Source organism: Ammospiza nelsoni, chromosome 3 (assembly GCF_027579445.1).
Source record: "Ammospiza nelsoni isolate bAmmNel1 chromosome 3, bAmmNel1.pri, whole genome shotgun sequence".
NCBI lineage: Eukaryota > Metazoa > Chordata > Aves > Passeriformes > Passerellidae > Ammospiza > Ammospiza nelsoni.
Window position 1 is genome coordinate 36,200,128 of NC_080635.1, and position 25,063 is coordinate 36,225,190.

Here is a 25,063-nt window from a genome sequence, read left to right on the forward strand (position 1 = left end):
ATCTTTCAAAAATCAAAACAATAATAAACTTATCCTCAGACCAAGCTGCAGAACTTAAATGTCTGTAGAGGAAGCACAACATTATCAATCACAGTCTGAAGGAGTCACTATGACTGCCCAGAAGATAAAAACCACACATAGGTTATTAATGTGACTGACTTGTCAAAAATAAATAGTGCTAAAAAAGACCTAGGGATCCTCTATCAACATCAAATTCAACAGGATTCAGCAACATATTCCTGCAGCAAAAGCAACCAACAACATCCTGGGCTGTATTAACAAGAATGTACGCAAGAGGGTGAAGGAAGTGACTGTTCCCCTGTGTTGGGCACTTGTGAGACCACAATTTGTAGTACTGTATCCAAGACAATATTTTTAATGGTGAGACCAATTATCAGCAAAGTGTAGCAAGTCTAAGGCAGCCACTAAGACTGTGCAGGCAGCTGGAGCAGATGGGCTACAAGGAGGGGCTGAGACTACTGTGAGAGCTCAGTGATGCCAAAAAAGGCAACTTAGTGTGGCTTCTAACTACCTGATACACAGATGTTGAGAAAATAGAGCCTGACTCTGCTCAGACTTGCATCACAGTGGGAGAAGATACTTTTTAAGGTGCTCTCTCACTCCTTTGAACCCTTCAGTCACGATCCTATACTCCTGGAGTGACAGATTAACTTAAGACCAAGTTTAGCAGTTTAAGTCTTTTAAGAAAAGCTATGAAAATAAGTATTAGTAAGCTGAAGAGAGACTCTAAAATAGATGGGCTAAGTAATGTCCTCTTAATGCATATACCTCAATTACCACTAATGAGCAAGAATTGCATAAAGAATTCAAAAACTATATGAGAAAATCATACTTCAGAGAATCAAGCATCTAGTCTTTGTGGAATTAGGCTGTAAGTTTTAATCATGCTTTTCCTCCCTGATTAGACTAGACATTTTTCCCTCCTCCAGAAAAAAAAAAAAAAAAAGAAAAAAAAAAGTTTAAATAGATTTTTATTAGGTTGTTGCCAGGAAAACACCCAATATATTAATTTTCTGCAGACTGTCCCAGCATGCTTTCCACATGTCCCACAGATACTATTCAACTTTAGAAGTGGATCCTGAACTATGGCTATTCAAGTGCTTAACAGCTTAAAAATTACCAGAAAACATTTGAGGACCTTTCAAGCCAAATGGGTTCAACAGTTTACTGTAACTGAACAATAACACTTGGAATCCAAAATGAAGAAAGAATTTCCTCTGTTGCTGCTGTCCCTCACTACAACATCACTCTACTGTACCACATTTAACAGTTTCACTTAAGCTCACCTAAGTGATTTACAACAGCAGTTCTTTGAAGAAGCTAAGTCCCACATAGTTACCATAAAAGACACAGGCTGTGAAAGAAGTCATTGAAAAACATGAACACCTCCAATACAAACAAACCTTTTTGCATTTCTGGAAATGAAAGGAGTACTTTTAATAACAATTTATTTTAAATGTTAGACTTCTGCTCACTGGTACTCAGTTGCCATCAATGAAAGCAAAAATAAACCAGAAGTGTGAATTTGAGAACAAAAAGCTCCTGTTGGCATACTGACTTTTTGGTGACACAAGCAACAGCTGCACTGATCCTGCATAAATGGATAAAATTTTAGTATTAAAAAGCAGTATCCAATTATTTTTTTAAGAGCAGCATTTCTAGATTTGTTTGTTGAATGACTGCTATCAAATGACCAGCAAATACTGACTGCTGTATCTAATGATATTACAACATCCTCTTAAGCAGAGATTACATCACACTGAACAGTAACTTGGAGTCCAACCAGGAGATGGACATGGCTTCAGTGAAATACAGCATCTTGGAGATGCTCATGTGAGAGCCACAGCTACCATGGCTTATCTGTCTGTCACAGCTGCAGCTCCATTACAAAGCTCAATCATTTCCCATCATCTTCACTAGCGCCATGTGCACCTATCCTTCAGACTTTCCAGAGCAGCTAAAGTAGGAATCAACTTCCCATCAAGATATTTAACCAGTTCTCTTCTTTCTCCCCTTCTCTATACCGAGGGTTTAGGCAGAATAATTATGTCAAGGTAAAGTGGAGATGGTGGCAATGCAGGTTACAGGACATGAACCTCAAAGGACAGACAGCAGTTTGTGAAATGTCTCTGTGACTAGTGGCCCTAAAGATACATTATTCTGCTAAATTATAAAAGAAAATTTGAGCAGCTGAAGAGTTCATATTAACTAAATTACTAACCCACAACATGAGTACAACTCATTTGGATTTTATGACTCACATTACACTATGCATCAAAGAGAAAAGGCAAAGATGACAAAATAACTTTCATATCATAATTTTAAAATACAGCTTTATCAGAGCCCTTCATGCACATGGGTCACTGGAAAAATACATTGAAATACCACTCATAAAATTTAAATTCTATCTGCCTTAGAATTAGTGAAAAGGAAAAAGACCCGAGGCAGAAACCTTGAAGATTCTTTACATTGAAGCAGTTTACAGAAAAGAGATTATATCAAGAGGACTTAAGTCTACCAATTATTTACTGATAATAAGATAGAAATAGAAATAGTAGAAATTATCAAAAGATGCTGTGATCCTGACAGAGTTCTCATTCAATGAACTGATCAGTCACAATATATTCTTAGCACACTTTTTTTTTCTCCTGGTATGATCCATCAAATTTCCTTACCCCAGTCTGTTCCATCTCCTGAACTTCGCGATTCCGCATCACCATCATCTGAGGTAACCAAAAAGTCAAACTCTTTCAAAGCCTCTTCTGTATCTCTGTCTTCACTGCTGTCAGATAGCACTCTTTTCCTTACAATCTGAAGGGTCAGAAAGTACAGGGAAAAAATGCTGACTTAAGTTACAAACATATTTTTAATCCAAGCAGCACTGTCTTGTCCTCTATGCAAAACCCAAACAGGAAGTCGAAGAGGAAGCAGAAAAGTACACATTAATAAGCAAATCTGGAATAGTACACAGACATTGTTCAAACTCCTAAGTGAAAATGAAACTCTTTCTTCCTGTGACCATCAATAATCAATCACGTGGATAATAACCTACACTAATCTACACCACTATCTTTTTCTTTAGTACTACAAATGTACAAACTCTCTCTTAAAACGTTGCTGAAAAACACATAAAACACACAAACAAAAACTCCAGAATGCCACAGAAAAGACTTCAGTAAAACCAAACTCACTTTGCTTTTCTGAAAATAGCTAACTTTCAATTCTGAAATCATTCTCTATGTGGACTAAGACTCAACTCCAGGAAACAAATAAACCAACCCCAAATCCCACAGCTGACAAGAGCTGATTTTCTTAGACTTTGTAAGTCATTCCATCCTGAATGCTTTCCCAGATTGTATTGCTACTTATACATGTTGCTTTTCATGTTTAAACTGAATTTCCTTCTCAGATTCAAAAGCAAATTCTGGTAAAAGAAAAAAAATATACGATTTAATGAAGAATTTCACTTTAAGTTTTCCACAAATTTACTTTTTCCTTCAAAATCAAAATGAACTAGATTCTTTGCAGTTATTTGACCAACTGGTAAGCTGATGCATGATACATGAAAATCGTATCACAATTTTTACTTCTACAGAAATAGAAAATTTACATTAATCAAAATGTTTTGACTTGGACACTTGCTAAGGGTCAGTCTGTAAAGACTCCAGTACGTAGCCCAACATCCCACAGCTTATGAGGATGACTGATTGTATCTCCTCTAAATACAGAGAGCCAATTTCTAAACCTGAAGCAATTCTAAACTTCAAGCTTCATTTCTTCAGCAGGCTTAGTGAACATACTGTATTACACAAGACTTAACAGAAGAGTCTCAGACTTTAGTTCATAGTCCATGAATGACAGGAAAGATCTGAAAAGATCCCCTTTAAAAATTCCATAAAACTAATGGGTTTTTAGTGTTAATTCTTAAAACTGACCATAAAAACAATCACATCCATCATCTCTTATCTGCTTCAATTTTTAGGAAACAATTCACTGAATAAATGGTAATTTTAAAGAAGAGTACTGATTGCATGTATCTGTGTGATCATATGAATAAATCATATAGCAAAGTATAGATCATGAGTGAGGTTAAGGCATTTGACTGAACAAACAAAAAAATTTCTTAACTACATTAGAGTTCTTCCAGTTAAACCTCTTCCTTCCACAAGCCATAAATACAAGTGCATTTTAGTTTTGTAATCTAATACAATTTTTATAAGTAATTTCAAGTATCATTAATTTTTTAATAAATATTCAAGAATCATTATTGACATGCAATGTTATGAGCAATACCTTCAAACTAAGCTGAGAACTGTAAAAAAGGACAATGATACCTTAAAAATTGTGTTCCAGTATCTATCAAAAATACTAGTCAGTATGGAATAGTAAAGAGACAATTTTAGAAAAATTTAATCTAACTCAGAGCAATAAAGATGGCAAAGCATAACTTGTATGCAAAAACTTAGAAATGCACATATAATTCCTCTTATGCACACATGCTTGGACAGAACATCATAAAGATGCATTAATGATTTGCATGTGTACATACACAGTCATATACTTTGCTTATAGGCACCTCATTAATCTCACTTTTTCTGTTCTTCGTAACTTTCAATTATTTTTTCCACTCACTGTTGCAGTATCAATGATTGTTTTCTCTCTTCCTTCAATATCTTCTTCATCTTCCTCATCACTAAAGTCTGCAGCTGCATTTTCAAGAAATTTGAAGGTCTCTAGCAGAGAGGCAGAGTCAGTCAATTCAGGTTTCCTAAACAACAACAACAATCACCATCATGAGAGAAAAGAAATTCCAATGAAGTTTCTTTTGCAATTACTAAGCTGTTCTGTATTATTACATCCAACATATAAGACTAAAATAAACCTACAAGTAAAAATGGACTGTTAACAGCTAAAATTCTTGTGGCCAAAGAAACAATATACATAAAGTGTATTATTAGAACCAACAATTATTCTTAGTATGGCTGCCATTACTAGGACAGAGACTTCAATTTTTTATTCGAAAAGCATTTTAAAGCAACATTCATTTGACACATGCCCAAAACAACATCAATTCTGCTATGCCATTACTGAAAGCCTCAGCAACAAGGACATGAGCCACAGCTACCAAGCTGAGCTCCCACATGTACATCAGGGTACAGGAAAACTTTGCTAGTGCTAGCTGATGTTCCTCATCTTGCTGGGAAACACCAAACTCTAGATCTATCATTCATTAGCTTTTAAGACATGATAAATATGCCACTATAAAAGAATATAATGGGAAAATATCATTTATGACTAAATAATATTTGAATTTACATTAAACAAATAAGAAAATAGATGAGGATGGGTAAAATTATGACTGTGCTGGCAGAAATTTAGGCAGTGTCTCAGAACAGGAAGCATAAGGGTTGTTATACTAACAACAGAAGAGGAAGAATCCAAGAAACAGGACTGTAACAATTACTAAACTCTGACAAAAGTACAGATAAAGCAGTCCTAAAATTATTAACAGGATCTGTGTTTACTATGCAGAAGATGCACTTCTCCATCAACCCCTGAAAGATACAGCAAACAAAATTCATTCATCTTGAATTGTTACAATTCCTTCCAGTAAAACCTGGTACGATCTTTAGATGGCTTTGAAGCAGTGAAGACAAGCTTTACTGTTTTCTTACCTTTAATCAGTAGACAGTTTTTCATAGTTCATCACTAAATGCACGTGATCTTGATTCTCACAACCACTGAAACAGCAGAAGTTTCCCCCTCTCTCCTTTCAGAATTGTAGCTCTAAATTGTTTTATGCAGTCACCCTTAGTACCAGCAAGTGCCTTGCTTCTGCTAAGCATTTCAAAAGGTTCAATCAGCTAACACACCTATACAGTAAGGCCTTGTAATCCCCCTGCAGTGTGAGCACCTGATCATCCATCCATCCATCGATCCATCGATCCATCCATCGATCCATCCATCCATCCATCCATCACCCACTTACTCCAGGGTTTCGTCATAACGCTTTCCAAAAGTCTACTGCAGGAAGCATCCAAGGGCAAAAGCTTTGATGTGCAATAAGGCACAATAAGCAGCACACTTCCTTCTGTGCAAAGTCTCTGCTCAAGCAGTTCTATGCTTACATGACAACAATCAGCAGAAGTGGCTTCTTCATAGCCCCAGTATATCTGCATTTCATTAAGACAATTTGCTACTCTACTTTTTTTTTAATTTACTCACCATTATAACCCAAAAATGCCAACAGAGATTTCACTTTCATTAGAAATTCTGCATACACAGCAGCCTCATAATATATATAATATACCTCCATGTACATTATGTTTTCATGGTCACTGTTTTTTCCAACAGTGGTTCCGCTTTTCCAGATCTTAACTTAGATCTAAGAACAATCTTAAGCAAGTTTCAAATCTGCCCTGCTTCCAGCAGTATTGTGACTCTTGTTTCTATGACAAACCTGGAAACAACCTGTGCCATCTTTATTTTTCCTTAAGTAATCACTACTTTGGCAACCTGTAACACCTCATGAATCTGTAGTAACAATGAACATTTTCACAGAAATCCTATGGTATAGTTGCCTTTCTGTTTCCAACAGAAATATCTTTGTAAGACAGCACATTACAAGATGTACTTCATTTGACTAACTTCTTGACTTTCAGCAAATTCTGAGAGGCTGTGTCTACTTGTATTTGACTAAATCTTCCAACCACAACTGTTACTGGGTTTTTTTCCTCTATATTTTGCCATGTAAAAATCTGCCATGTAGAAACACTATGGCTTATATCTATAATAGCAATTATCAGACATACTCCAGGTAAACAGCAATATATGAACTAACACCAAACATGGACTATAAAATTTTAATTAAGAGACCTTACTATTAAGAAACAGATATCCTTCTACAGGTCCAAGTATTTGCAGTAAATCATACCAGACTTGGTACTCATTTGCTCTTAAACCTGGCTCTCTCACACTGAAGTTCAAAGTGACTACCAAAAAAGGTTGTATCTTTTTTCTTGATTAACTGCTCTGATTTCAACTGTCCTATTAATTATTGCATATTTTAGTGGGCAGGATATATATACATAATAATGTATCTACATTTACATGGGGAGCAAGGGTAAATGGGTATCTCAAGCACTGGGAAACATGGTAGCTTATTTATCATGTATTTCAAAACTCCTGTACAGTACAGAAATGTACAGTCAGCATAGTGCCATGGAAGATTATTTGTGCTAAGACACAACTTCCATAAAAGAATTCTTAAAAACCAAGAAAGAAAATAGAAGAGAAAGAATATCTAAACTATCCAAGGGTTCTACAGGAAGATAGTTTCAAGCTGACAGACAGGCTGATTTCCTATACTGTACCCCAATAAACTTCAGCAGTCAAATCAAAGGTGATTTAATAATTTCAGCTATTTGTCATCCTTTAGCAGAATATGAACATAATACATTTTGGATAATGCTGTCAGCGTGAATACTTTGGAAGAACATAAAATATATTGAAGAAAAATGCCTGGCCTTAGCTAATTTATGCTATGGAATTTGATGGATATTTCAAGCTTGCTTGCTTCACTAATTTTCCATCTCTCTTTTTTTTTTCATTTTTTCTCTTAGGGGTCATTCACCAAGCAACTTAAAAAAGCAGAAGGGCCAAAAATATATTCAGAGATAGGGTAGTAAAATAAATAACTTTAAATTCCATTTTAGAAAAAGAAACACAATTTGACATTTTCAGGGCTTTTGTAGCTTCGAGTATTTTTTAAAAAAATCAATGGGTGAAAACAATAGAATCAAGCTCTGAAAGTGGGGACTGATACAAACTGTGGTATTACAAGCACAAGTGAGGCAAGGTTCAGGGCCCATTGCAAATAAAGAGAGATAAAAAACCCTAATAAGGTCTCAACAAGGACAATTCCTCTCTTCTGGACTGTCCTGTATCACAACATATTTAAGGAAGAACATAATTTTCAAAGTGCAGCTTTTTCCTTCCTCCCCAGCCATACTGTCTAAAGAAAAGCAGCTGGGAAAGAATGAACCAGAACCCCCAGACAGCAGGAGAAGCTATGGAACCTGCCAAAGCAGAAAGCACAGAGCAGCCAGACTGTGGCAGGGCCTCCCTCAATCCTGTGCTCCTCACCTGCTTGTTCTGAATCTCTTTCCCACTGCTCCTTCCTCAGTAACAACACTCTTGCATGCTGTTCTCGTCTTCTCTCCTTGACGGCCTCGTCCCAGGTGACTCAGCACTTCCCAACCAACCAACCAAAATCATTTCAACAGTATCATATCTGTTATCACATACTGTTATCTCTGTCCATTACATCCTCCTTTCCAGCAGCCTTATCCAGGCAGACAGGCAATTCTTTGGGGCAAAGATATTACCCTGCCACTCCTGCCTACCCACAATTAGGTACAACAGGACTAACTGCTTCTCATGGCCATAACAATAACTACTGCCAGAAGGTAAACTGCAGCTAGACTAATGCTGCTGGGCTTTCCTTCTTACTACAATAGATGAGCAGCGCACAGATTTTGTGAATATCACTCCTGAAACAGGGAACTTCTGATTCCCAAAGGTAACAAATCTTTTCCTGTTTAAAACACAAAATTCTTCTTACAAATGAGATGGTAACTGAAGTATATACATCCCTTAAAAGAACATGAAACTGAAATCACATGAGTATTTTCCTCCTCAGGAGAAGCCAACAGAATTCTGAGCAGCTGTGATGGCTGTGAAAATCTGATCCCAATTTCTATTTTACAGGCTGTCCAATTATTCAGATTTGTGTTAACCCCTTGGCCCCTTTAAGACTAAAAATAATAGCATCTTCCCATGAAACCAAAAAAATGTGATTTGTGGATATTCCACATACACTATTTAAATAAAGAAAACCTGGCTTTGCTGGGCTCTGCAGACCATAACATCAACTCTTCCTTTTCTGCCCAACAGTGACATGCCTTGAGACAAGCATTTTGTGTAAAACTCCAGTTGGTTCTGACACTGAAATATTGCCAGCTTTAAAAAATGTATAGCTCAGACTGAACACATTTGCTCTCAACATTTAATATTCATGATCTTAACATAAATCCTGTTTCTTAGTGAGTGAAATGCAGAAGCCATAACCTACAGGCAAGGTGAAGTTCTTTTGTGGAAACTACAACAGCATGCTGATGCTACCTTTCCAGCTCCCAGCATGATCCAGAACATTTCAAATTGCAAAGTCAAGTTTAACTTACACTAAAGTCACATTATAGACATGTATTTTTGTTGTAACTAACACACTCTACATTTCTATCATTACTTTCTTTTTTGTTGATAATAACCCTGGAAAGTCTGTGGCCATGTCCAGGGAGAATCTCAAATTTCTCCCATGAACTGTCCAACCACAAGAACATTAACTGCCTCAGTCCTACTCACAGCCTCAAAGGAAAGAATAGAGGGCTTTTTTGTTTATTTTATCCAAGACATGCACAAGTTATCTTAAATAAAACTAGGATTTTATTGATAAATTCAGAAGCAGGAACAAATACCACAATAAAGTTAAATAAATACAAGTTCAGCTTGGGCTGAGAAGTGTTCCTGGGAGCTTGTACAGCTGGAAAGAACCTGTTGCGACCCAGGATTCAGAGCTGTTCTACCATACTCTTTCTTGAGCCATTTTCTTTGCTTCAGTTTCCTACTACTATCAAAACAGCTACTGCACAGTCTTCATAAGTTTTATTAATTCCCCACAGAATTTAGTTATCACGTTTTAAAACAGTCTTTTTCAATGTGGCCAGTTAAATTCTATCAAACTGTACGCATTAAATAAATGCATGCAAATTCACTGAGAAGTGCCTTTAAGAACAGTTCATTAGAGTTCAACACTGTAAAATCTTTCATAATGCAGCACAGAAAATATCAAAATAGTTTATAGAAACTACAGAACAGTTAAAATCATCAACATTTACACACAATGAACACAGGCCAGGCTAACAGTCTGTCACAACCTTTGAAATCTCCTATGAAGTCACACCACACAATGCAAGAACTAGTGCAATATGTATTACAACTGGTAAGCAGCACTTACAAAATGGTTTGCATATAAATTGGAATAGCAAAGGAATGACATTTAAAAAGCAAGGACCGCTTCTCTTGCCAAATCTAGTCAGCTAACTATAATAGATCAAACAAATAAGTTTTATAGAGAATAAAAAAACCCCTAATATTTGAGGTACCAGAGTAACTCTTCTAAGTTATTTCTCCATTCACCTCCCCTCTCTTTGCTTCTCTCTCTCTCCAACTGCACAACTTCTGTCTCTTTCTCCCCATTCTTTCTGTACTGTGAGTCTTATGTGACATTGCCAAAAACCATCTCTCAAACTCCTAAGCCCTAGAATGGTGCCAATTAAAAGTGTGGTCCATTTGTACTTCTTTCTTCACAAAAAAAACCCCCAATTTATCTAGGTTTTTTTTCTGCTTTAGTGCATCTGTTGAAAGCATCCAGATCTGGCCTAAATCAGGTACCTTTGAAATGCCTGTTAGGCCACTGCAAGATGGAGGCAGGGAGAAACAGAAAAAAAGTGAAAAAAAAATTCCAAAATCTATTTGCTTTATTCCTCTTACCGTTTTTTTTTTTTTTTTTTCCTTTTTGTAATTCAACCTCTACTAGCATACTATTTTGGAAATCTTTCTTATGGCAGCAATTACCTGAGGTTTATAAATTCAGAGGTATTTTCCCAAATAAACCATTTTATAAGCTAGTCAACAAACAACATTCATCAGCCAGTATGCAGCACTTCAGCACTTTCATTACTTGGGACAGCGTTAATAGGATTTAGAGATGCAAAAGAGTTACTAAGGTCTTCTGGTATACAAGGATGCTCATTCACTGAAGTGTCAGTTGGAATGACTTGTTGTATATCAGAAAGATAAAGTTTTCAAAATTTTTAATTTTGAAATGGTCTTCAGATTTGCTCTGAAATGCCGAGGTTTGAGGTCATTTTGCTCATGTAAAGTATAGGCAGTGGAAGCCCTTGGCAATTCAATAAGAAAAGAAAAGGCAGCAGGTAAGTTTAGAGACAGAGTGATACATCACTCAGGACCATTTTTCTTTAAGAAGTTTCTATTGGCTATTTATAGTTCTAATGATCAAACCCCTTAGCAAGAACTAATCTATACCTTTTTTATATATAGACATTTGTATCTATGCATATATATACACACATCAGTGTGGTATATCCTCATTCCTTTCCAGTTCTATTCCTTTATTATATTTGCTTCCACTCATACTAAATGGTAGTCAAATACACACCTTCAAGAAGGTAAACTCATTTGACTGTTGAGGTTTCACTCAGTAAGATAAAGCTACTAAAAATGAGGTAATAAATGAACTAAAGATACTTAAGTACTCTTCTGTTTTCAAGGCTACAAGCTACATGTGCAGGCAGCTTTCATTTCTGTTTCAGTTTGTTGGGGGAAAGCACCCATTCCTCTCACTGCAAGTGTTAGGAATTTAAACCATTATTATGAGGTTATTATTTTAGTATCTATTTTTGAGTCCAGTCATGCCAAGTGGTACTTATCTTTTGCAATGCAAGTGAGCTGATTGAAGAAACTGAAAACTGATTCCCTTTAAAATTCCATGAAATAGGTGAAAACAGGACTATATCTAGCTCACGTTACCATATTAACATTTCATTTACAGATTCAAAGTCTTGCAGGGTGCATTCAAAATCCACATGATGTCTTTCTTGAGTGCTAAAGTTTTCAAGAGGATCTGTACATCAGCAAATAAATAGGCAATGTAAGAATACAAGTCTGGCCAAACATGCAGCAGCTAGTAACACAAAGTCTGAGGCTATTTCACCTAAGGATGAAGAGAAACTGATTTGGCTTAAAACAGAGTCAGACAACAGTAGTGTGTTCATCACTGTACCAAAGGAGGGGGAACTTCTCTGAAGAAATACTGCAATAATTTAGGACATACAAAACTAAGCTGAGAGGTTATGAGGGACTGGACAGCAGTTTTCTAAATTAACTAGAGCCCAGCAGAATTCAAGTTACATATCCTCTGCTGAAACTAAATATTATTGTATTAAGTATTTGCACTACATTAACCATCATATGCTTCTACATACCAAGGAAAACAGCATCAGCTTCACAATAATCACCCCAAACATTCTCACTAGCCTTTCCCGCAAAAAGGCTCAACTCAATGTTGGTACCCCAAACACTGAGAGTCCAAACCTCAGCTGTTGAAACAGGTATAAAGGACAGACAACAAGATAAAACATATAACAGGCAAATGCTGCTGTAACAACTTAAAAACCTGTAAAAGCTGTAGTAAGCTGAACAGAGGAAAAACATCCTCCCTACCTACCATGAAGTATACACTTCACACATCCCCAAGGTCAGAGGAAAAATGCCAGGTATTATCTTTAAAACAATCAAAGGCATTAAAAAATATTTAAAAATAAGCAACATGTGGGTTTCCACTGTGCTCAGAAGTACAGTCAGAGCAAGTCACAGAGGTTTTTCTGAGGAAAAAAGCACTATGCACAGATGAATACACTAACACAAAAACTGTGCTAAAAACAGACCGTGTTGAGAAGCAGATCAGCCCTTCATTTTTTCCCTGGAATTTTCTGCAATACTCATTTATTTTGTGCTGCACCACTTTCATTTCACTAAGAAAGCATTGGTTGGCTATCAAACAAATAATGAAAACATAAAGGAAGTTTTGTTTCCTATTGCCATTACTACCTCTCTCCTCTCAAAGAGATAACCATATTGTAGCATAAAAGCATCAAATACCATCTCTTTCCTTTCTTTGGAATTTATCACAAGTGTTCAGTTGTACAGAAGGCAGTTGAACCAATCTGTTCTTTCTGCAATTTACACTGCTATATGGAGAAATCTTTAAGGAAATTAAAAGCTAGTGTGCCTTCCACTTTTCTATTCTGGAAATGCATCATTAAATCCATACTCCTTCTGTTTTTCATGGTACCATTGTCCCCTCTATTGCACATTATCTTAATCACATCCACCCACATTCTTTTCAAACTCCTATTGATTTGTCTTTATCGTTTCCCATCCCCAAGGTTTCTCTTTACTTCAGTCCTGTACTCCGCTTCTCACCTTTTTCACTCCATGTAAACAGTTTTTTAAAACACAGACTTAAACTAAAACACAGACTAAAAATGCACATATTCAACTGGGTGCATGTTATGCAGTTTTTCCAAGACCAAACAGATTAAAAATGCTATGAGCTGTCTTTTCTCACTTCAACAGAGGTGTATTCCTTGTTGGCCTATATCCATTTTCATGTGTTACCTTCTGCCCAGTGCTCTGCTCTTCAAATGCAACTAAAACATCTTCAGGTTGACCAGTGTCCTCAGACTTGCAAGCAAATATTTGACATCAATGTTCATTATATGTTTTGAACAGGAAACTCTGCCAAACTGCCTTGGCTTGAGCAGTTCACAGGCTTCTCTGGTGACAGACAGCAAAGCTTTCTCCTCTGAAGAGTTTTATTGCACCCATACAGTCACTGAAAGTCTTCAGTCTGCATTTTAGTTTGCAACTGTCCCAATGTCTCATGGTCCTGGCCAACACTCTCATATGTCCTTAAACTTCAAACTTTCTGGAATTGCATTAAGGTTTTGTTTGGTTTTTTGTTATTCCAATTTCTCACCATAACTTTCCTCTTCTACCACTACCAAACTGCAGACACTTGTTCACTGCACTCCTTCCAACTGTAAAAGCTTGCTGCAGTCCAAATCCATTTTTCACTTTACATGAACACAAGGAATAACAAGAAGCTGCTAAAGGAAGGGCCAGTCCTTTTGCCCTCACAGTAAGCAGCCTAGCATTGGTGAGATTGCTTCAAAGGATGCCTTTCCTCAACAGCAAGCCAGAATTTAGCTGAGTCATCTAAATTTTTCCTAGTTCTGCCAACCAGGTAGGAAAGCATTGAATTAGGGTTTCCAACACTCACTAAAAATTTCAGTTGAGTTCAAGAGTTGCACCCTGAGTTCAGGAGCAACATCCATGTGCCTTAGACCTGTGTCATCTATTCAATGCTATACTTTCCAAAGAGAAGCTGTTCTATATAGACTGAAGTTATGCTGGCATTACATGAGGCAGGTAACAGCTTATTTCAGCTTATGAGCTTATTTCTCATTTTGCATCTCCCACAAAGCTGCCCTTTGAAATCTCAAAGGTAAGTAATGATGCAGCTGGAAGAAGATGAACAGTGCCAGATGTCACAGAAACACTGAGGTAGCACAAGGTGAAATAGCTGTTAAATAACAGGCAGTCTCTGCCAGGAAGCAAGCTACAGAATGCTTCCTGAAAAAAAAATTGAAAGAGGTGGTCTGTAAGTGTGACTGAAGCACCCAGAAGAATCACAGCATTGAGAGGCAGTCCTGTACTTAGATTGATCATGGAATTCTAGTAAAATAATGACTTTTTTCCTTCTGGTGAGGGAGATGGCAGTGGACATCCAGAAATTCAAAATCACCCATGTTCAACATGACCATGTTGAACAAGAACCCTGGAAAATTTTTCCACTGTAAAGCCCTTGAGTCCCTTCTTGTTCATTATCTTATCAAAACACATCCTTAAGCTCTATAATGCAGTTTGCCATCTCAGCCATCACATGCAAGAACAGTTTTTCAAAGTGTACAGCCTGACCAGCCTTGCAGCTGACAAGCTAGTACAGCCACAATGGAAGGGAATTCATTTTTCTCCATCAGTGAATATCCTCAGCAACAGGGTAAACTACAAAGTGTTAAACCTAATGTCAGATCTATTCCAAAACCAAGCAGATAGGAGAGAAATGCAAATATATCCAAAAACTGCTATATTAAAACCACTGTCCCAGTATTTCATCCATCAAGTAACTACCTTATACACACATCCACCTTCTTCAAAACTATGTAAATACACAAAAATAAATTTTGAAGTGTAAGAGGAGAAGCTTTATTTACACACTTCCCCTTCACCAGAAATCAAACCAGAACTGTTACTGCAAGCTATCAAGCATTCCTTGTTCTTCCAAACAAAGCTGTTGTACATAAATGACATGACTTGTCAACTATGTAGCAACACAATATATTTTAGTAGCTTGCAGGTTTTCTCACACATTCAAGTTTTCCATCTCACAGCATTATATTTAATTACATAACAATGAACTTCTGCCCTTATGTCACTTGTTGGCCTGAAGTTGCTGCAGCTATCAGGAGGGTATAATGAAATCTTACAAATGCTTTTTAGAAAATAGGATGTATATATAACTGTATTAGGTCTTAGAAAATAATGGTCTTGAATTTTGCGCCATGAATATAGAAAAGGAAAAAAGAGTGATTTCTGAGGAAAGCTGTGCTACTACTGGAAATAGCTACCTCATCTACTGTTCCTACAATTCTGCATAGTTTTCATTATTTTTCCAGTTTTGCAACTACAGTATCTTAAACAAGAATGAACAGATTGTTCTTCTGAAGTCTTTAGAGTTAAGTTTAACTTACTTTTTTTTCTTTTTTAACACTGCATGGAAAAGAGAAGAAAATGGGAAAAAAGCCTCTTAAGTTTTAACAGTACTTAAGAGAAGAAGTGAGAACAAGCTTTTACTGTCTTTGACTGACTTTCCGTAGTATTAGAAATATTAAAATACAGAAATTAGTTCCTTACACTTCAGTCACATTTACATGTCAGTAGAAAACCAAAAACTTTTCGGAGTCAGAATGTAATGAGTGACTTTGTTTTTCAGATTTAGCGAATAAATTCCTTCTCTTATATAGTTTATCATGTCATAGTCAGCACAGACCAGAAGAGCAAAGCCTGCAACCTACACAGTAAAGTGTCCAGCAATACAAACAAACCATTAACTTGAAACAACACTGACTTCTAAACACTTAGCAATCATATCTCAAAAGAGGCTTGATTTGACTTAGTGCTGCCATCCAACTGGAAAAAAAAATTATGGTGCTTTCAAGATTTGAATCTAAAGAATTACTTCCATACTTATTGCTTAATATAATAAAATTAGTTAGAATTGCTCTAATCTCAAACTAAGAAAAAATCCTGAAATCTTCTCAGTAAACAAAATTTTGTTCAACGCCACTAAGTGCATTTATGCAGAAATAGAACAAAGTCATCTTGATGCTTACCCGATCATTGCGTTTTCTTTAATCTGGCCCTCTGTGCCATTTACCATTGGCTCTTGATTTCTGTTCTCTTTTTCTGAAGCATCACTTGAGAGGCCCAGTAAAGCTCGCACTCGTTTTGATTTCACATCCAATATCGTGTCAGTGTAGCCCACTTCTTGTAGATACCTGAAGGAAGAGAACTCATGCTAATCTCCTCTGCACATGTCACTTCTGCAAAACATGAAATTCCTCCCTGAACTTCTCCCTGAACTCATCCTCAATCCCTTAGTTTAGCAACTGGCTGAACTTCTCCCTGAACTCATCCTCAATCCCTAAGCTTAGCGAACTCCGGTGCTGAGCTAGTGAAACACGCTTGTAAATCATCCTGTACCAGCTGCAGAGGGATCGCCTCTTGCAGTACCAGCCTCTACAGTCACTGAGAAAAAAAAAATCAGAGAGCCTAGCAGTCAGAGGTTATACAATACGTTATTCATTCATCTACTAAAATGGATGGAAAAGCACTTTCAATTAAAATACTTACAACTGCTTTATAAAAATCACCACAGTTGCATGCACAAGTATTTTCATAATTTGACACATGGAAACTAGACACAAGAAGCAGTAGATATGTTCCTTATGTAAACATTATTAGAAGACTAGAAAATGGAATAAACCCTAAATTCTTTAGCTGTGGCCATTAGTAAGAGCTGTTATTTATGATGGACTAGACTTGATAAAATCTGTCTTGCCTTTCCTTTATTCTGCAATGGATCTGCAAAAATTTGTCTTCCATATAAACACTGAACAGCAAAAATCATTGTATAGATTTCACAGCCCAAAGTTGGCTCTGTAGTTTTAAAGTTGGCTCTTTCACCAATATGCCATGTTGCCCTTGAGAGAAACAGGAGGGAAATAATTATTTCAAAAAGAAAAAGTAGAAATTGCTTTGTGTCCTTCCCTCTAGAACATGGAGTTAATAGCAGTGAATTGATTAAATTGTCAATATTCTAGACAACTCTGAAGAAAGGAAATGCTATTTTACAGTGACAGCTGCTACAAATCAGGGACGTGCACTTCTCCTGCAAGAACATTCTCCTCCAATTATTTAATATCATTCACATAACCACATTAGGAGAGAAATACTGATTGTTGGCTACAGAAAAATCAAACAAGTCACCTATGCAAAACAGAGTCTGTCAGTAATATGCACTCTATATTCAGCAGTGTGTCACTCTTGCATGAACTGCGCTGAGATGGAATGACTCATCTTCAAAATCACTGATCCAAGTCAAAACCACTCTAGTTACATTTATTCAACATGCAGGCAAAGATTTGAGCTCTTGCAAAAGAGAAGCCTGTACAAGCCATTCAATGAATTTAACTTTTGTACAACTCCTTGGAAAAAGGTCTTTTAAGGTAAGTTCCAGACCATCCTTACTGTCTCAGTCCCCTCTCATTTAATCTTCTGTAACACACCAAATATCATGGCAGTTAATTTAGTTACTATGATCACAATTCAAAAATTAATTTAGATTAAGAGACATTTGTTTCATTGAGATGAACAAGAATTAGAAAACATCTAGTCTAACCTTCTGGATGTTAATCTTTTCTGCAACTTAAGCAAGCCAAAATAAAATTTTTCCTTCTCCAATGCCAGCTGTTTTTATTTTACACAGCTCTTAACAGAATCATGTGTCTTTTGCTTTTTAATTGCAAAATGTCATGACCCACTGTTCTCTCAAGCAGATTGGCTTATTATACTCCATGAAAGAAAAGTAAATGAGATCAGGCGTTTGTGATTTTACAAGGGTTCTCATCTGAAGTTATGAAATATTAAAATTTTTGAAAACCCAAGGAAAAGTAGTGCAGAAGCTGAATGAACTTCTTCACACACACTAGCTTTTCTTTCAGTGAAACACAACTGAAAAAGAGTAATCAAAAAATCAAATACCATCACCATCATATTTCATTAGCAGATTCTTTCTTTGCAATCAGTATTTGAGTCCTTTTTTCAACACTTACTGTCTTAACAGCTGTCGTCCTTGTTTCCATATTAGCTGGCTGTTCTGTGGTGGCTGAATCTCTGTCTCATTCCCTTCGTCTGAAAAAGATTATTTTATTACATTTTTTTTCTTTTTCCTATTTGCATAAAAGATGCCCATCCACATAAAAAGTGATCTGCCTCAAAATTATTAGGAATGGTTTAATACCAAAATTCAAAGTGCAAATAATGAAGGGAAAAAAAATGCACACAGCACATAATTGTAGTACTATATACACATTAAGATTTCCAGGTACATCCTACTCTATGAGAGCAAGTTCCACTCGTCCTAACTCCTAAGCACTCCTCCTCTATGAAAGCAAGTTCCTAACTCCTTTAGGGGCATATAATGTCAGTCAGTCTGCAGTCCAATTTTTGCTTTGGCCTCCCAAGATAATTGCTGCTCACATTAAGTCTGAATACAAATATCTTTAACTGCTAACTGCAGCACAATATTGGTTTACAACTTCCCAATTTTTTTATACTTGACAGTTTAACATAAATCAACAAATCTACTTGCATCAATTTAATCCTTATTTGCATTAGTTTTGCAGAAACAAACAAACAAAAAAATAAGGACTAATTTTTAACTTGAAAAGTTGTTAAAAAATTTTCAGCACACTTTCCCCAACCATAAATTTGTAACCAAAAGTTACTACTCCAGGAAAATCTAAAAAAAAAATTTTAAAATGTCATGTGGCTATGTGGCTGTTCTTTTAAGAAAACTGTCAGAATGCTGGCAACCAACAGCTACACATTTATTCCATATATAGCTTCACAGCACATGATGGTGGGTTTTTTCCTCTCCTCAAGGAGATACATATGCTTCCCAAGATAAAATGCCTTGGTTTATTATCTATGAAAGCCTCTACAAAACTTTAAAACCTTGTGGTCCAAACACTGAAGGATGAACAAACTTCCTGTATAAACAAGACCTAAGAACCAGAAAAACCTGTGGTATACTCCTATGAGTAACTTAATATGTGACGTGTGAGAGCTATTATTCTCATCAGGAAGTCACTTACCTTTAAACAACTCAATTAATACTACACAAAAAAGCCCCACCACCTACCCAAAGAAGCTATTAAATACTAATCAGAATTCACATGCAAGGAGAGACATATGAACTCTGGACATCTCATATTCACAAATATATTTAATAGCAACCACAGGAAATAATCAAATGCACAATCATCTTCCAATGACAACTGGACACAGCTGGATCCAATCCACAGCTACCAAAGCTCAGTCTATAATTATTAAAACATGACTGAGGTAAATCTGCCTGAAAATTCCTTTTGAAAGCAAAACCCACTCTTCTGGAGGCACTGTTAAGTATATCCAGAGGCAAGAATTCTCTTGTGCTTAGTCTCCTCAAAAGTGATGACTGCTAGCAGTAGCAGTGGTTTACAGATAAGAGTGAAGAGACTTGCATTATGAGGAAATTATAGCAGAAGATATAGTATATATAGTATACATAGATAAACTGTATAAATAATTTTATTTATACAGGAAATTGAAATCTTTCTTCTAAAATTGTGTTACAGACTCACCAAGAGATCATAAAGAAAACAACAAGGATCCATGTGGAAGAACTACTACCAACATTTTGACTTTTTTTCATGACTGGGCAGGAAAAACAGGGACAGGGCGATGGGAATGCATCAACACACAACATAGATATCTATCAAAGACAACTTCAAAACAGTATTAGAACAAAGTTTCTATTTTAAGTCATCAGTCCAGATTTGATACAGAATGAAAATACACATTTCTGATAGCTGTATATCGACTACAATGGGATAAATGAGAATAATGGAATTTTAGCTGAAGTATTTCCACAATGTTGACTTTGCAGAATTAATGCACAGTCTAGAGCTCTGCTGGGTAAGCCAGGCCTCGCACTACATTCCTCAGCTGGAAACTGCAGCAATGTGCTGTAGCTGCATCCTGAGAAATTACAAAAAAACACCATGGCTGCCTAGGGCTGTGGTATGATCAGGACAAAGTTTTCTAAAGGTCCAGAAAGAGACTGAAGTCTTCCACTTAGTAGCACCAAATTCAATATTTCTTCAGTTAAGGAAATAAAGCTGATAATTGCATGAAATAAAATTTCTAAAAAACTCATTAAAAACTTGGACAAGAAAAGCCTGGTGTAAAGCTCGGCTAGTTGGTATAGGGTTGGATTTTTTGTTTGTTTGGGGGTCTTTTCATGACCTTCTAAACCCAATGAGGTAAGAAATCACCATGATAGTCAGCTAGACCACCCCCTCCATAAACCAAGTGACAGAGATGAGATTTGCAGACATTCTATGCTCTGCCTTTACATATAGGTAGTTCCAATTTTGTTGCAGTAGAAGCATCACGAGATTGAGACACAAAAAACATTACCTATTTTTTTCAATGCCTTGACCATTAGCCAGATCTCTGTACCTTTTTTAATACTTTTTCCTCCAGAGGAAAGGATAGGGAGATAGAGGGATAAAAGGAAGTAACTTAAATTCTTAATTTCCCCAATTCAGTGCTTAAATCTATTTGTGTGAAGTAGGAGATGAAAACAAATCAGCTTTCCAGAGACCAAGGCAAAAAACTGAAATAACTAAATGCATGTCCAATGATCATTTGAAATCTCCTGTTCAAAAACTCTTACTTATGTCTAAAATGCACTTTAATTATTTTTTTCCTGGAATACTACTGAGGTAATTGAACCAAAAAATTATGAACTATGTATTTCATTCAGAAGAATTATCCAGAGATAAAAGGATTCTATTGCTGTGAATCTAGTATCATCCTGTTCTAAAATATCCATACACATCACTAAGGGACCGAAAAACTACTCTCTCCAAGAGCAGTCTGCTCATTTGGGTTTGGATTTTTTTTAATCTAAACTAAACTGATTTATTAATAGACTCTTAGATCATTAGGATATATTTTTAATTGTACAAGAGTAAAATATAGGCTTGAATAATTTTCTCTATTCATAATGCTCCATTAGGAGACTCATTTTATCAATACTATCAATTCAGCATTTGCACATAACACAGTTAAGCTTTTATGCCAGTAATAAACTCACTGTCATTAAATTCTTACCAGAATCATAGTTCGGTGGCTTCATATCTCCCTGATTCAATTCTGTGCCATATTTTAATTTGTGGTATTTAGCCCTGCAAAGAAACCAAACAAAAAATTTTTTTAAAATCTATTAGTACGTTTAAAGGATATCACTAAACACATAAATGTCATCTGTTTTCAATTGAAAAGCCACTCGTTTCTTCTAGGCTGGGAACAAAGCAAATCAAGTAATTTTACCATGACTTCAGATAGGTAATTTTATTGAAATTTTTTTTCCAAGGGCTACATGTAATTGCATAGTGAATACTGAAGAAACACACAGAGCAGTTGACTGCAGATTTTACAAAATGTTCTTGCTACAGAAAAGGTTCCTTCCCTGTGGACACAAACAACTCTTCTGCTTCCCTTCCCAACCCCCTAGCCTTTCCTTTCTAGCCAACATTTATGAAACATTTTTACTACCCATGTCAGTTCAGTGCCATCTACTTCATCTCATATTGTCACTCCATTAAGCAAACTTTAGTTTTAGTTTTATTTTTCGAAATGCTGTGCTCTCCAACAGCAGCAGGCCCTCAGCCAAAACTGTTCTAAATGAGACTTAGCAATGACATCTCACCCACACCATTTTGTCTCAAAGCTGCTAGGTCTGCGACTTGACCAAGGGCAAAAATGGAAACTTTCTTCCAAAATTATTTAGCTTCCAAAAGGTCTAACATAATAAGCCCCACAAAGCATGTCATACAATGAACAAGAATAGCAACAAAAAAAAATGGAAATGCTTTTTAATTTGAGAAGCTTCATCCTAAAGACGCAGTATGTACAGACTTTAAAATACACATAATACCACCACAGTAGAACAGTACTACACAGGCACATTTAAGTTATTCAAGATTCATTACAGTAGTCTTATAACACTGCAGTAGAGAGAGTGAGGCAAAGTGAGCTCTTTGTAGTTTTGCAATCTGTTCTCTCCTTCTCTGACACTCACCATAACTTTAAAAGTACAAAACTGCAGGTTTTATACCTTCACAACTGGGTAGAAGAGTGGCACTTGCACCAGTTCCTGCTCTAAACAAAAAACTGAGAATTCAGGAAATGCTGAGTGTGCAGCCTGGGAGTAGTGGAACAATCAAACAGCTCACATGTACATGCAGTTCAAGCACAAATGTACAAAGTGAAGTATAGAGTAGCAAGAAAAAGGCTGAAAAAGACAAAAAAAAAAATAAACCTCTCATATGGACCAACATGAAAAGGAGTTTCATTAGCTCCACTAGGCAAAAGGGAGTTCTTCCACTTAAAATTTATTTTTAAAAAAATTATTGGGTTTGACACTTTGTAATTGTGTGAGGCAAGTTTTCACTAAAATCGCATGACTATATCAAGAACAGCTGCAAAAAATGTTTTCAAGTTACCTGCACCTTTAGATTGCTTCCTAAACATCTTCATTATATTACTGTTTTCTTTTTTATTTCATCAAGAAAACCCATTACTTCTAACAAAATAGTGCTGAAGAATGCTTTGTAGTTCTTATGTTTCAATTTCGACAGTAATAGCTTCCTACTAAACCAGCTGCATTTTAATTATAATAAACATTTAATTCTGACTGAGAAGGGTAAGTGAAGAGTGAAGAAGTGCTTCTTAGGCATAGCAACATCAACAGATGAAGGAACTAACTCTCAAGAGCCACAGCACTAAGCTCTAAGCTGAGCAGCACTCAACAAGGAAAAGAGAAAGGATGTGCTTGAAATGTATTAAAAGTAATAGATGGAAGTTAAACATTTTGGTCAGTACAGAAAAGAATAACCAAGAGCAGAACAAAATCAAAGCTGAAGGCTCAATCAGAATATTTATCTTTCCTTTTCCAACTATCCATTTACCCTAGTAAAACAACTGCCTCTCATTATTGTTAAATATTGATGCTATGTATACTTTTCTCCCACCACCACTAATGAAAAGCAATGATTAATCAAGAATTAAGAAATCCTCCACTTTGTAATCAACTTAAAAGAGTACAATTTTTTATGCAGTCATGAAATCAAGAGACCTTAATATGTAATCTATTTTGATCTGACTTAACAGAAACAAACAAATATTAATACTCTGCTCTTCTAATCTGGATTACTGACATATGTTGTGTTCTACTTCATTCCTTCAAAGAATTCAGGGAGAAGTTAGTTTTGCAGCAGCTGACATTTGCTTTTAGTTTGTGGGTTTTATAAAAAGTTCCACTATGCTCTATGCGTTCACTAATTTTCTTATCAAGTATTGTTAATCATTTCCAGCCTAAGTAAAATGTTTGCTAGGTTCACTGAAAGGATCATTCTTTGGACCTTTACTGTTCCTCAGATGTCATGTTCTCCAAAATACATCTTTCAAAGATTCAGACTGCAGTTTTTTAAACTTCTCAGTATATTTATTTCAATCTCCTAAATCCATGGCTGCTCACTTTTTAATTCACTTCCCTCTTAAATCAACAGTAATAGTCTTTTTTCTTACTGAAGTTTTCCCCACTCATCAAAAGCATTATAAAATCATTTCACCAGAATGAAAATAATCATTCTAAATCCATTTTAAACTGTTAGTAACCAGGATTTTCTAACTGGTTCCACCTCATAACACAACAGCTTTTAAAGCTTTTGTTGCTATTCTTTACTTCAAGAGGATAACGTAGATTACATGGTCTTGTACACCACTGGCCCTTTAAATTTATTTTAGGGCCAAACTGGATTAAGATTTCATCTTTCAGAGGACCTAACTTTGTATATTGCAGGCAGAGACCAGTAGCACTAGAGAGAAGGCAGAAGAACAGTGTTCTAGCAAAGAGGCAACTGAAGAGATGAAAAGCCCCAAAAAGTAATCCTTATTTCCAATATTTCTGGAAAAGTTAAAGTTATAGAGCTCTGACTGCACAAAATGATAAAAAAAAAACCCCAGTGCTACAATCAAACCTGAACTAAATTCAATTAGTATAAATTCAGGTCTCTGAGCAGGACGCACACTTGAAACAGAAGCATGAGTATCATGCCAGAGTATGTGACACACTGAACTCATTTTCAGTTGAGGTCAGCTTCTAAAGTTCAGAAAAATATTACCAAAAACTCCCAAAAAATCAATATATCACAGAATCACAGAAATTCTAGGCTGGAAGAGACCTGTAAGATCATCGAGTCCAACCCATGTTCTAACACCTCAACTAGATCATGGCACCAAGTGCCACATCCAGTCTCTTTTTAAACTCTTCGAGGGATGGTGACTCCACCACCTCCCTAGGTAGATGATTCCAGTATTTGACCACTCTTTCTGTAAAAAACTTCCTCCTTAATTCTAGCCTGTATCTCCCTTGGCGCAGCTTGAGACTGTGTCCTCTTGTTCTGTCTGTTGTTGCCCAGAGAAAGAGACCGACCCCCAGCTCACCACAGCCACCCTTCAGGAAGCTGAAGAGAGTGATGAGGTCACCCCTGAGTGTCCTTTTCTCCAGGCTAAACAACCCCAGCTCCCTCAGTCGTTCTTCATATGGCTTGTGTTCCAAGCCCCTCACCAGCCTCGTTGCCCTCCTCTGGACACGCTCAAGCATCTCAACGTCCCTCCTAAAGTGAGGGGCCCAGAACTGGACGCAATACTCCAGGTGAGGCCTCACCAGTGCTGAGTACAGGGGAAGAATGACCTCCCTGCTCCTGCTGGCCACACCGTTCCTGATACTGGCCAGGATGCCATTGGCCTTCTTGGCCACCTGGGCACATTGCTGGCTCATGTTCAGCCGACTGTCAACCAGCACCCCCAGGTCCCTTTCCTC

The 25,063-nt window shown here is 36.5% G+C and overlaps 1 protein-coding gene across 5 annotated transcripts in view; it reads right to left on the reverse strand.

Moving 5' to 3' along the window:
* Positions 1–25,063, reverse strand: part of STRN (striatin) — a 70,110-nt gene that overhangs the window by 27,431 nt on the left and 17,616 nt on the right. For all 5 annotated transcript variants that reach the window (XM_059468581.1, XM_059468580.1, XM_059468579.1 and 2 more), the window contains exons 3-7: positions 21,289–21,362; positions 18,180–18,258; positions 16,179–16,343; positions 4,654–4,789; positions 2,697–2,832 (exon numbers count right to left, since the gene is read on the reverse strand). In XM_059468581.1, the coding sequence (XP_059324564.1) occupies positions 2,697–2,832; positions 4,654–4,789; positions 16,179–16,343; positions 18,180–18,258; positions 21,289–21,362 (590 nt within the window). The remainder of the gene's footprint in view (positions 1–2,696; positions 2,833–4,653; positions 4,790–16,178; positions 16,344–18,179; positions 18,259–21,288; positions 21,363–25,063) is intronic.